This window comes from Pipra filicauda, unplaced genomic scaffold, assembly GCF_003945595.2.
Source record: "Pipra filicauda isolate LSUMZ 115617 unplaced genomic scaffold, ASM394559v2 scaffold224_size1409572_pilon, whole genome shotgun sequence".
In the NCBI taxonomy this organism is placed as follows: Eukaryota; Metazoa; Chordata; class Aves; order Passeriformes; family Pipridae; genus Pipra; species Pipra filicauda.
This window is the reverse complement of record NW_024104337.1, coordinates 790,939-803,559: the sequence shown is the minus strand read 5'-3', so window position 1 is coordinate 803,559 and position 12,621 is coordinate 790,939. Positions and strand designations below refer to the sequence as shown.

The 12,621-nt window shown below is 39.6% G+C and overlaps 1 protein-coding gene across 6 annotated transcripts in view; it reads right to left on the bottom strand.

Annotated features, from left to right (window-relative positions):
* The window catches only part of CARMIL1 (capping protein regulator and myosin 1 linker 1), a 192,627-nt gene that overhangs the window by 32,886 nt on the left and 147,120 nt on the right, over positions 1 to 12,621 (bottom strand). For all 6 annotated transcript variants that reach the window (XM_027745318.2, XM_027745319.2, XM_027745321.2 and 3 more), the window contains 2 exons: positions 12,529 to 12,616; positions 9,738 to 9,887 (listed from right to left, as the gene is read on the bottom strand). In XM_027745318.2, coding sequence (XP_027601119.2) covers positions 9,738 to 9,887; positions 12,529 to 12,616 — 238 coding nt within the window. The remainder of the gene's footprint in view (positions 1 to 9,737; positions 9,888 to 12,528; positions 12,617 to 12,621) is intronic.

The following is a 12,621-nucleotide window of genomic DNA, read 5'->3' as shown; positions in this document are numbered from 1 at the left end:
ACCCTTTGGGGGCAGATGATGCATTGCTTGCACTGACATTTGATAGGAGAAATGTTACAAAGAGACTTATCACAGTGAATCAGATACAGTTCACCCTGGATAGAGAAGTGGACTAGTAGACTGTGCTCAGAATTATGATGGGAAGCTTTACTCCTGAAAACCCAGGCATACTTGAGCTGTTGTTCTCTTCTCACTGAAATTTGCTTCAGACATCTTTCCAGCATGCACAGTAAATCTTTATATTCCACAGACACTCTGAGATATACTAAAAAAACCCCCTCAACTTTCTGAACTTTAAGTCCAGTCAGGAATTACTATGGCAAGATATTTCCCTATTGAAAACAGGAAATATCTTGACAGGAAACTAGCAAATATTCTAAGACCCTGTCTGAGAAACAGAAATACTTGAGTAGAGTATTTGAGTTTCTTTTCTGAAACAAACTGATAGAGCAAGTCAACCATATTTACCCAAGAGAGGATGGCAAAACTCAGAAGCTGATCTATGGAGTGACAGTACCTAAATGTAACACATGATTCAAATAATGCTGCTTGGTCAGACAGTCATGAGACAGCACATGAGCCTGGGAATGACAGAAACACCGTGAAAAAGGAGGAAGAAGCCTACCCTGCAAAGCAGGACTGCTCACCCACAAGCATAGAATTATGTGCTGCCTGGCAACAAGGCACTGGATTCTGCAGTTTCTCAGCGAGTAGCAGACACGAGCTACCCCAGGAATATCTAAATACCAATAAGTATGGCATTGGAAATGATGCACCACTAAACTGTACAAAATAAAAAGAGGTTCTGATCAACTTTGAATGAATCTAACCTGAGTTTTCAATCACTTTGTCTTTTTCGCTTGCTCTTTCCTTTTAGTTTTCTTTAATATCTGTTTACTTGAACATTTTTTCACCAGTTTAAGCGCTTTTGCTTTCAGATCAGTATTCTAATCCTGTCACTACTGACCTCAAAAATTCTCAGTAATTCAGTCTTTACTAACATGAGATAAGATCTCACTGCAGAGATACATCCACCACTTTGGCTTTAGTTGACCTAAAGAACACCAGAAGAAAGTATCTGTTTACCTCTAAATTCTCCTCTAGTCTAACAGAAAGATGTTTTAAGAGTAAGCCTGACAGATTCATGAATAGGGCTGTGTGATGCAGTTGTCAATGATAGGAGGGATGAAATTTGATAACTTGGAAGCTGTCTTCTAGTCTTTTGGCACTATGTATATTTGATTTTATTTATTTATCTATTTTGAAGTTCCCATTCTGGTAACCCATCTTATCCTAACTTCCTTTTCCTTGACAAAATATAGCAAAATCTAACAGTACTCTATAACTTCCTGCCCTAACAAAGACTTTCTTTCACCTCTTCCTGTGAGCAACTGTTCTTTATCCCTGCAATATGAGGTATCAATTTCGCAGAGCAAAAATTTGCAAGCCTTATGTTCTTCTGCATGAAGTGGGAACCATGAAGCAGTCTTAGTGAGACAGACTCATGCATGTGCTATTTTCAGTAGGTTTTCCAGATTTCCGAGTAAACAAGACTCTCCCATACAGCACATATAAGTATCTCATGCCAAGTTATTCAGTTGAGTTGCTGGAAGAATCAAAAAGCAGTAGAAAGGACCATGCAACCTATACAGAAAACACCTCAACCATTTGAGACAACAGTTGCCAGATACTAACTGATACTAACACATCAAGGCTGCAGACAGGTGTATGCTACAGTAACAGCATTATCAGAGGTTATTCTCATGCTGTTTGCTGTTGTGCCTCTGCAAAAGATCCCAGAGTACAGACTTTGGCAAGAACTACTCCAAAGGAGCTCTTGCTAAACTGCCACGGGAAATAACAAGGTTCTTACAAACAGAGGCTGTGGGAAAATTATTCTGTATCTGTTTGTGCTGAACATCGACTGGCTCCTAGTACTTTGGATTCAGCACTAAAACCATGTCAATAACATGCTGATGTTTTTAATTGTTGCTGAGCAGTGCTTACACTACGTCAAGGACTTTTCAGCTTCTTATATGGCCCTGCCAGCAAGGAAACTGGGTGTGCACAAGAAGTTGTGAAGGGCCACAGCCAGGACAGCTAACCCCAGCTGACCAAAGGGACAATCCCTACCATATGGTATCATGCTCAGCTTATAAAGTCGGGGGGAGTTGGCCACGGGGTGGTGACCTGCTGCTTGGGGACTGGCTGGGCATCAGCCAGGAGGTGGTGAACAACTGCATCGTGCATCACTTGTTTAGTATATTCTTTTAACATTACTACTATTTTTCCTTCCTTTTTTGTTCTATTAAACTGTCTTTATATAAAATGATGAGTTTTATCTTTTTTCTGATTCTCTCATGCATCCCACTGAGGGGGAGTGAGCTTTGTGTTTAGCTGCCTGCCAGGCTTAAATCACAACTAGGTACCCTCCCCTCCATCCTCAACACAAATCTGTGTCCACTAGAGCAAAACAAAGCATCAGTATTATGGGAAGACAAGTGCTTGATACAGAAGTGTCACCACACAAACAGAGTACCCAGCAGCTGCATTCCACAATTCTCGTTTTAACCCAAGCAGAAAACAGCCTCCAATTTTACACTACTTTTTTTTTCTTAAACAAGCATGGAGTACTGTTATTAGAGACAGTTTATGATGTTCTTCATTTACTTCAGATTGTGCCAATAATCTACCCAAAACTATGAAAAACAGCTTTGAATTCTGACTGAGAAATCTCAGTTGGTTTAAGAAAAACCAAATATATATCAATTATCCATCATCTCCTTTCACTCAGAGACCAAGAAGAGACATTGAAAGCAAGGTTTCTTTTAGAGCATTTAAGCTGTGAACATGTAACCCCTCATAAGCCTGTATTCTGTAGTCTATACATGTAATAGACATTGAATAAACATGGATAAAGACCTCAACAGGCAGTGAGGAAGCTGCAAAACTATATATAAAGGAACCCAGGAAAAGACAGATAGCAAATATTCACAACTGAAGTTAATGTGTTCATAATACTAACGGTGAGGCTAACACACAATTTGCAAATAAACAAGACATTCACAGGTTCTGTAAAAGGACCACACTGGCTCCCTTTTTATTTTATTTTCTCAACTAGGGAGAAAATTTTGTTTTCTCCACGTGTAGGAAAAGGCTTAGGGAGGACACTGGTACTGTGCTGTGCTCCTTCTGGGTGATATTTTTATAAACTGTCCTAGTTTGGGGTGAGTCAAATATTACTGGACTCCCACTGCAGTCGATTTGCTTGCATGCCTGTGATGGAGCCTTTTCAGAAGCCAAGAATGCTCTCACATACCATAATGCCAATTTCTAGCTTCCCACAGAGTGCTGTATTTACTACACATCAAAGGCCCATTTCTGCTAATGCATACAAGAGAGAAACTCAAGTGTCACAATCAATTTAATCCAGCATTCATCCAGGCTGCTGCCTTTGCCCTCATCCCTGTCTGCTTGTTCCTGCCGCTCAGGGTTTTGTGGACTCAGCCAGAGGACTAGTCAGTCTGTAAACTAACCTGGGAAAGAAATCCTCTGTAAAAAGCTTAATTGTCAACTGAATCAATTCCCACAGCCAGTTTGTAGTGAGGCTGTGTGAACACCAGTACAAGCATGAGGGTGTGGGCAGAAAAGTGTTAGCTGTGTGCAGGGGAAAGTGGAAATGCTCTTTTCAGCAAAAATAATGATTTTTGCTGGATTAAGTCAGTCACAGCGCTAGAGTTTTATTTATAGCACAGGAGAACATACGGAGTCCAACAGGAAACAGGGTTTTATTGCAGTAGGTGTTCAGTCTTTCATCCAAAAAACTGACTCTCTATGCCTGAGACAATTCCGCTACAGGTAAAAAATGAGCAACAAGAATCAGATGTGGTAGTATGTCAGGGCACACCAGAGAACCTCTACTTTAATTTTTCTTCCTACAGTATCACTGCACCTGTGCCTGAGTCTGTGCCATGATCTTCTCCTTCTGCCAGTGAAAGCAACAGAATAGGTTTCTGTTATTTTAATTCTAATTTGCTATGGGGGCAGGGGAGAGAAAAGCCTTCAGGTGGTGCTTTAGGAGTTTTCTTTTTCCTTTTTATAAAAAATAAATTTAATTCTGGTGTGGTGAGTGCCATTTCTCCCTTTTCTCCGAAAACACTGAGGTCCATACACTCCTTGTCCTTCAGAACACACAGGGTGCTAAGTCTTCACGTGGATACTGGACTCATCTGCTATATCTTTGACAATGGCTAGCTAGTACACTCCCAGGAAAAAACATACACCACCAACCCACCAATGTTCTGTTACTTCTGCAAATTTTCTTCTCTACTGTACAGATGAAACCTATTGATCAATAAAGACTAAAACTTTAATATGTTAATTATTTTTTTAAAAACTTTTCTCCAGTAAAGTCACAGAACAATTTCTGTGGTTGAAATTAGAAATAGATGAAAACCGGCTAAGATTCAATATTCATTGCAGGCAGTCCTTTCTATAAGCCACAAGCTTTTTTTCAAGCACAGTTTACTATCCAAGCATTTCAATCTTACACTGAAATGCTTTAAAGAAGAGTTATAAGCAAACTTCTGTATTACAAGCTACAATTTTTTTACATGTTTCAAACAATTTCCTACCATACCTCTTCATAATGAAAATAACCTCTTCTTTGCCCTAAATCCAATACTCATCCTGTCTGTATGCTTGTTACTACCCACAGTAATAAAATTATATTGCTGAAACGGATATTTAGAAGATGGGTACATGTTTTTTTAGCAAAAAAAGCTATTTCTCTCAAAATGTCTTTAAATAGTGGCTCAACTCTAGTGATCTCCCTTTAGTATTCTGGAAGCAAAAACAATATTCAAACAGTTAAAAAAGCCAAAAAGGTTGACAACATAACTGTTAAACACAATCTAACAAAGATGCTCCATTACCTTTTGATGGGGAATTGAACATTATATAATATCTCTTACTTCTGCAAAGAACTAATGGTTATAAAAGAATAAAGTACAGCTTGAAGCATTATGCAAATAAAAATCAGTTAGTATCTACCAACACAATAACACATAATGAGACACATGATGATCAATCTCAGTAAAAAAGGGTACTTTATTAAAGTAAGTTTTACAATGCATGTATGAGTTTAAAATGTGTCATACTTGTTATATACACACAGGAAAATTTAGACAAACCATAGTATTTTACGAAGTTAATTCATGATTGAGTCTAAGCTCTGAAAAGCAGGCCATGGTTTTTCCTTTAACCTGAGAACAGTAAGTAATTTTCTGCATGAAGATTTTTCTTTCCATCTTACTTACACACAACTTCTATCTAAAGACTTATTACCATCAATGCAGCTCTAATTAAATGTAGACAACTAAGACAGCTGTAGATTAGGGAAGCATCAATTGACTGTACTGCAGCTCAGAGAGATCAGAAACTCTCAGATGCATAATGTTCCGGCAGTCACATCCTACGCTGGACCAACTCAATCACTCCCAGCGTTCTTCACAACTCATTTAACAGACTAGCAAACTCTGGTATGACTGACAAGTCTTTCATATTATGGGCTCTCAGGCCGCTGTTAAAGGTTGGATGAGAAACAAACCCTAAGCTGAAGCTAATAAATGTTAACTGCACAGTTTGGTATTCAGAAAGTCCTGATTCCCGCAACAGAAAATACTAGTAATAACATTTAAAAGTCTATTTTTCGGTGGTGGATTTCATGGGCCCATTTGTGATATTTCATTCTGTCTTGTCTGTGCTGTTTACACCTAACTTTGAAGTGGATGGATAGCAACTTTCTACTATGTCAGGGAAATCCTCCCAGCCACAGCCACTCTGTACCCTGCTTGCGAGTATGTGGGCAGGCTCTAAAACACATCAGTGCCTGTTTGTTCATTCTGTCACCAGAACTGGAGGTTTCAGATCTTTATGCTGCCAGCCCAAGTGTTCCAAACTTTTCTCTGTTCCACTTTCAAACCCCATACAAAAGCAAATTGCTCATAAGTATTTTATTACCTATATATCTGCCTCACTCATAGTCATTCACCTAGCTTCAGTGCTATATAATCTACCCGTAATCATAGAGTCAAAACTGAACCCAGATCCAGTTTTGTTTTTTTTTTTAAGGGGAGCTGGTGAATAACAACATAATGCTGTATACATTACCTCAGTCAGAATACTGATGCTAAATAGGCTTGCTGAAGAAAACAAGAACAAAGTGACCAGCCTTGCTGAAGATAATGGGGTTTGCAAAATGAATGCCATTTTGCAAATGGAACAAAATCCAGCCCCCCTCAAAGGGTGGTCCAAGCTCAGTATCTCTCCTATACAACCAAAATTCCTTCTACCCAAGACATCTTGACAGTTAGCTGGAGCAAGCTGATAGACAGGGCTTAGATTAGGTAAGTTTTTCCTGGTATCCCAGCAACACGATCAGACTCATCCCATGTTCCAAATTTTTTCGGCAATAGGAGATTAAACTCCCAAACAAGCATAATACTGAGCTGCAATTCAAGGTTTCAGGTTTGAGGTTTGCAGAACACACAGCCAGGTGCACCATCTACTCAAAAGGCCAAGATCTGCTTTATCATCACACTTCGTAAGGGCTAGGGATTTCCAACGATCAAACAAGGCAGCATTCTGGACTAATGCCATTTTGGAAGTAAGATCTAAATAGCTATTTCTCGTTTAAAATTAATCTAAGTGAGTTAGGTCCATAACTATAGTTCCTAAAACCATATGCTTCTTTTTCTAGCAGAATTTCTCAGCAACATATCTGTTTCTTGCACTGACCAGCTCACAAAGCATTCACTGATGCTCCTTTCAGAAGGTTCCTCATTTCCACGCAAATACCTGTGCAACACTTAAATGCTGCCACAAATCACATTATTTTTATCAAGAGAATATCTGAAATCCATAGAATTTTTCCACAGTCAAAATATATCATTTGGAAAGTGCTGTCTTTGAAGGTACTAACTCCGCACAGAAGATACATTCTTAACATGCTTTAGGTTGCAAAAAACTCAGTGAGAGCACCAGCTCAGTAAAAATCCCTGTATTGCTCAGCATTTTGGGGCTATCTCATTGTGTGAACTTCGACAAGGCCAAGTGCAAGGCCCTGCACGTGGGTTGGGGCAATCCCAAGGGCAAACACAGGTTGGGCAGAGAATGGACTAAGAGCAGTCCTGAGAAGAAGGACTTCAGGATGCTGGTGGATGAGGAGCTCAACATGACGTGGCAATGTGCACTCACAGCCCAGAAGGTCAACCATGTCCTGGGCTGCATCAAAAGCAACATGGCCAGCAGGTTGAAGGAGTTGATTCTCCCCCTCTGCTCTGCTCTGGTGAGGCCCCACCTGGAGAGCTGTGTTCAGCAATAGAACCCCCAACATAAGAAGGAAACAGACCTGCTGGAGCGCGTCCAAAAGAGGACTACAAAGATAATCACATGGCTGGAGCACGACTCCTATGAAGACAGGCTGAGAGAGTTGGAGTTGTTCAGATTGGAGAAGAGAAGGCTCCTGGGAGACCCTACAGGAGCCTTCCAGCACCTAAAGGTGGCCTACAGGAAAGCCATCGAGAGACATTTTAAAATGGCATGTAGTAATAGGACAAGGGGAAATGGCTTCAACTGAAAGAGGGTGGGGTTTGATCAGATATTAGAAAGAAATTCTTTATTGTGAGGGTGGTGAGGCACTGGAACAGGTTGCCCAGAAATGTTGTGGATGCCCCATTCCTGGCCCCTATCCAAGGCCAGGTTATATGAGGCTGTGAGCAACCTGGTCTAGTAGAAGGTGTTCCTGCTCACAAAACCAGATGATCTTTAATGTCCCTTCCAGCCCAAACTATTTCATGATTCCATCTATTTATCTATATATTTTTACAACAGCAACCAACACGATTTGCAGCCAAGATCCAAAAAGCAGCTCTCAAAGATGGATTACAGTTTTTAATAAATGGATTTTTTTAGCACTGACTGAGATTACTGTCTCATGTTTATTTGATGCTTCATTCTCTTCAGAAATTAGATACTGATGAGAATCTGTGTTACAAAAGTATTTGAATCTCTATGCAAGAGGAGGGTGAATGAAGACAATGAAGACAGATACAAACACTTCCGAATATAAGTACAGTTAGCATCTAATGCATCTTCTAAAGAGCATAAGCATCATCACATTTCCATTATTTTAATATGACCAAAATGAAAGATAACAGCAGAGTTGATACGATGCTTTTGTATAACCATGGTAATATGAGATAAAGACAGGAGCTATTTTTTAGATTTCCAGTATTATTATCCTTAACAGGCTGTAAGAATAAATTTAAAGGTGGAGAGTGGAGTGTCAAAATGAGTCCTTACCTTATTTTTCTATATATGAAGCCAGCATGCAAAAACTAATTTACAGGTACAGGACTCAGATGCCACATATGTTACTGGGATGACTCTCTCCCGTAGGAGTTAAGGCTCAAAATGATTACTGAATGTTGGCCACAGAAAGCTTCTGGAACTTGATAGTAGCAGTGATGAGCCAGATGATGCAATCAACACCACAAGTCTGACAGGGATTTGTGATGCTCAGACAAATATTGTATCAAATCAACTCTTGGTGAAAAAGGAGATTGGAAGAGAGAGAACCTATTTTAAGCTGATATTTCCAAGGAAGGTGTGCTTTTGTTTTATAGTTAAGTGAAACCAACAGATAGCTGCTGCAGAAAGAAGCAACTCTGCTGCTCCTTCTTGTGTGCTGTACTTGTTTGACTCTGCAGTACATCTGTTCAGGGAGTTGAATCAACAAACCTTCTACAAAACAATGCAATCAGTTTTTCTGCCATTTTAACTTCTTCTGAAAGCACATGGCCAAGGAGCCAGGTAGGGGGGTAGAGAAGAAAGCTCATCCCTTGCAGACACGACCACCTATTAGACTGACTAATTTGTAATAGAGAAGCACTCCCTGAAGTTCCTGTCCACAGTAGAGTTCCTCAATAGACTGAGCTGGGAGGAGGAGGATTTGAGATTGAAAGCAGTTAGCAACTCATTTATTTGCAATCCTGTGGATTCACATCTTTTAAAGGATCGTGCTATGGCATGGAGCCATCTTTATTATAGTCCCACACATGGGACTTTATAAGGCAATTTATGTTCAGCATTTTTACTGGATCTCACGCTCCTAACTCAATTACTTTTGAAAAGCTTACCCTTTAGGATCACTTGCAGCCCAAGTTCAAAGTTTTAAGACCCCTTCCATACATTCAAAAGCTAATTTAAAAAAAAAATCAACTTCTGTTCAATGTCAATAACATAACTTCCAGGTAGAAACATTTTTTGTCCCAGGTGAGAGGAATCCATGTCAAGAAGAAGGAAGACAAAGGCAAAAAGCAGCATTTTGTCAAAGGATAGCATGGTCCATTTTATTACTGCAACTGAATCCCTGTGAAACTGTGGCCAGTGGAAGAGATGTTTACTGTATTAGTGTGACTGTAGCAGTGTATGCAAGGGAAAGGCCCTTGAAAAGGTACAAGGAAAGGAGAAGTGAAGAAATGGGAAAAGCTTTTCCTTTGCTGAACAGTGATCTGCAATTGACACAAAACATTCCAAGCAAACATTTATTTCTTCTAGAAGCCAATTCCTAACCAGTTTTCTGATACCATGAATTTGCTCAATGATATTTTGAAAAGAATTTTTCCTCCAGTTACTTGCATACTTAACCAAATGGGCTGAGGAATGTGTCTTACCATACAAGTGTCCAGATCCTCCAAACGTTCTATCTCTGTTAACTCCTCAACTGTGATGATAGAGCGTTTAGTTGGTTTTTCTTCAGCTAACTCAATCTCCAGTGACTCTTGCTGTGGAAGTGGTTTGCCACGTCTGGTCAAATGGTCAGCCTGGAGACAAAGATAAGAGACAAGAACACACCAGTCAAACTTTAAAAAGACAAACAGAACCCAACCAGAACTTCAGTGATCACAGGAACCTAGAAGACCAAGTACAAAAGCCAAGCTCTGTTGTGTGTGCTAATCTTCACACTGGGTTTGTTTTATAAAGAAAATAAAAGTGTGGAAGGGAAGCTTTCTCCTAAACCATTTTTTTTTTAATTAACAAACACAAAGGCATGTACAATTTCAGTTAATATAATTTTTCTAATTATTCAATGGCCAAATGTTATCACCTGCTATAGGAAAAGCAGGACAGCTTTGTTAAATACCTCAGCTCTGTATCACTGAAGAAACAGATAGGGAAAAGCTCTAACAACAATAGAATCCATTTTTAGACCTGCATAGCAAAAACTGTTACTAAGACCACAGAGAATGTTATGTGAACCACCCTGAATTGTACTTGGAAGCAAGCGGGTTCATGCAGTCATGAAAATGATGAAATATTTTCTAGTTCTTTTGATAACTAAAGAGAACATTAAGTAACACCTGTCAAAAGCCAAGTATTTCAAGACCAGCTAGCCCAAATCAGCAGAAGCCTTCAAAAAGGCAGCTAGGGAGAGCTGTAGTCCACTGTTTAACATCAGCACAACTCCCAACAACCAGTGGATTGCGGTTTTGTTAACCATCAAAAACAGATGACCTGAGTCAATTACAGCTCACTGAGACTACTGTCTACTTAGGAAAAACAACTGGAGAGCTCCTATGGATTTATCTTCAAGCACACTAAAATAGCTACAATAATAATTAATGCTAATCATCATCACATTAGGCAAACTGAGGTCTTCTCAAACAAGGTTTATTTTTCAAAGTTGCTTCAAACACGACTATGTCAGTGCAACACACACAGACATTTGTAGGTGGCTGAATTAGTAGTAGGTGACACTCCAAGTTAAGGAGCTGGCTCAGAACTGTTTCAGTGCATTTAATCTTTTCTGTTTTAAGAACTAGCTGCCAGCTCTCTGATTGCAGCTGTCAATTGAAGATTAACAGTGTTAAATTAGACAGGAGTTCCTCTACCAGCATTTTTGAGATCTGTACTCTTCAATGTTTTCACCAGTGTTATGCTACCTGAAGGAACCTGCAGCTAATAGAAACATGGGAGAAAGAGACATGTTACTAATGCAGGCCAAAATGGATAATAAAGTAAATCAATTCAAATCAAATGTACAGACAATCATTCCTTAGTAACCAAGAGCAACTAGCAACTATCTATGGACACAATCCTGAAATGCAACAAGTGTCAAGCATCCAGAAGCCATTAGTGAGATGGAGTCTAGCAAACCCTGCCCTGAAAGTGAGTTGCCACTGAAACTCTGATGAAAGGATGGAATTCTTATCTTCTTGGCTATGTAAATACAAGGAGTGAGGAATATCAGGAGAAAAAACATTTCACTCCTGTGTACAGTGTTGGTTAAAACATTGGAATAGTCAGTCTGGTTCTGGAGACCATAATTTTAAAAGAGGCTTTTAAAACAGTTGGAGAAAGTGCAGAGGATTGTCACTGGAGGCTGGAGAAAATGACATACTCTGCAAGAATCAGGGTATGTCCAAGTTGTGCAATACCACTGGACAGAGACAGCCCACTGCTCATGCCAACTGAGCCTCCTCCAGGACAAACTGGAGCTCATTAATGTGGTCACTCCCACAGAAGGCTGCTGCTGCTGCATAGCTCCCGAGACCAGAGGTTGTACCTTTACACAATGCTGCTCTGTATTACAAAGATGCATGCTCAAATAACACAGTCTTTTATTTACAAAAACAGAAAGGAGGGGGAGCAGAAAGAATGATTTGTTTTCTGTGTGTGAGGACTTTCATAAAGAGGAAATAAAGAGAAATATATATGGTTCCCTTATCTTGTGGAGAAAAGCATCTGAAAAAATTCATGACTGCAAGTTGAAGCCAGAGAAATTTCAATTAGAAATGAAGAGAAACTTTAATCAGGAGAATGACAAACTACTGGATTGTCCTTACAGACCCCCATTGTATCAGAAGCAAAAATGTTTTTCCGTAGATACAGGGTTGTTTATTTCTTCTACTCTTGATGAAACAAGTACCTTTATAATAATAAGTATCTGTGCCTCCTGACAGCTCAGCACCTTCGAGTAGCAAACTTTGTTTCCTTCCCTATGTTCCTACCTTTCCCTTCAAACTGGATACTTAAATTTCTGAGATAGCCTCAAGATATATGTTCAGGGAACAAGGTCTCAGCAGTCTCTAAGGAATTCTAAAGAATGAAATCTTACCTCTCATTTCATGAGCAACCAACCCTTATCATCTCACCACGGCAAATACCGTCATTGTTCTTAAGTAAGGACTCAGTGCTGCATCCTGATGATGTTTTTACTTCTAGGTCTGACAACAGCTCAAAAAATGATAGGACAAATATACAATACAGTCTCTTCCAAGGTTGCATCTTTCTTAAAGCAAAGAGGCAAGAATCCCAACATCATATTTCAAATGATGTCAGGATGTCAACGAAAATAAGACCAATTTCAAAATAGAGCTGTGAAAGGAGAAACTGAACAAGTTATGAATGTAAATGGCACTGTTAAGGTCTGGCATATTAGATATCAACCAGGGAAATACTCACCAGTTTGTGATGGCAATGGGAAAGCGCATCCAGAATTTCATCTACAACTCGGTCAGACAGGAAAGAAGCCACTGTCAGCTTTACTTCACTGTG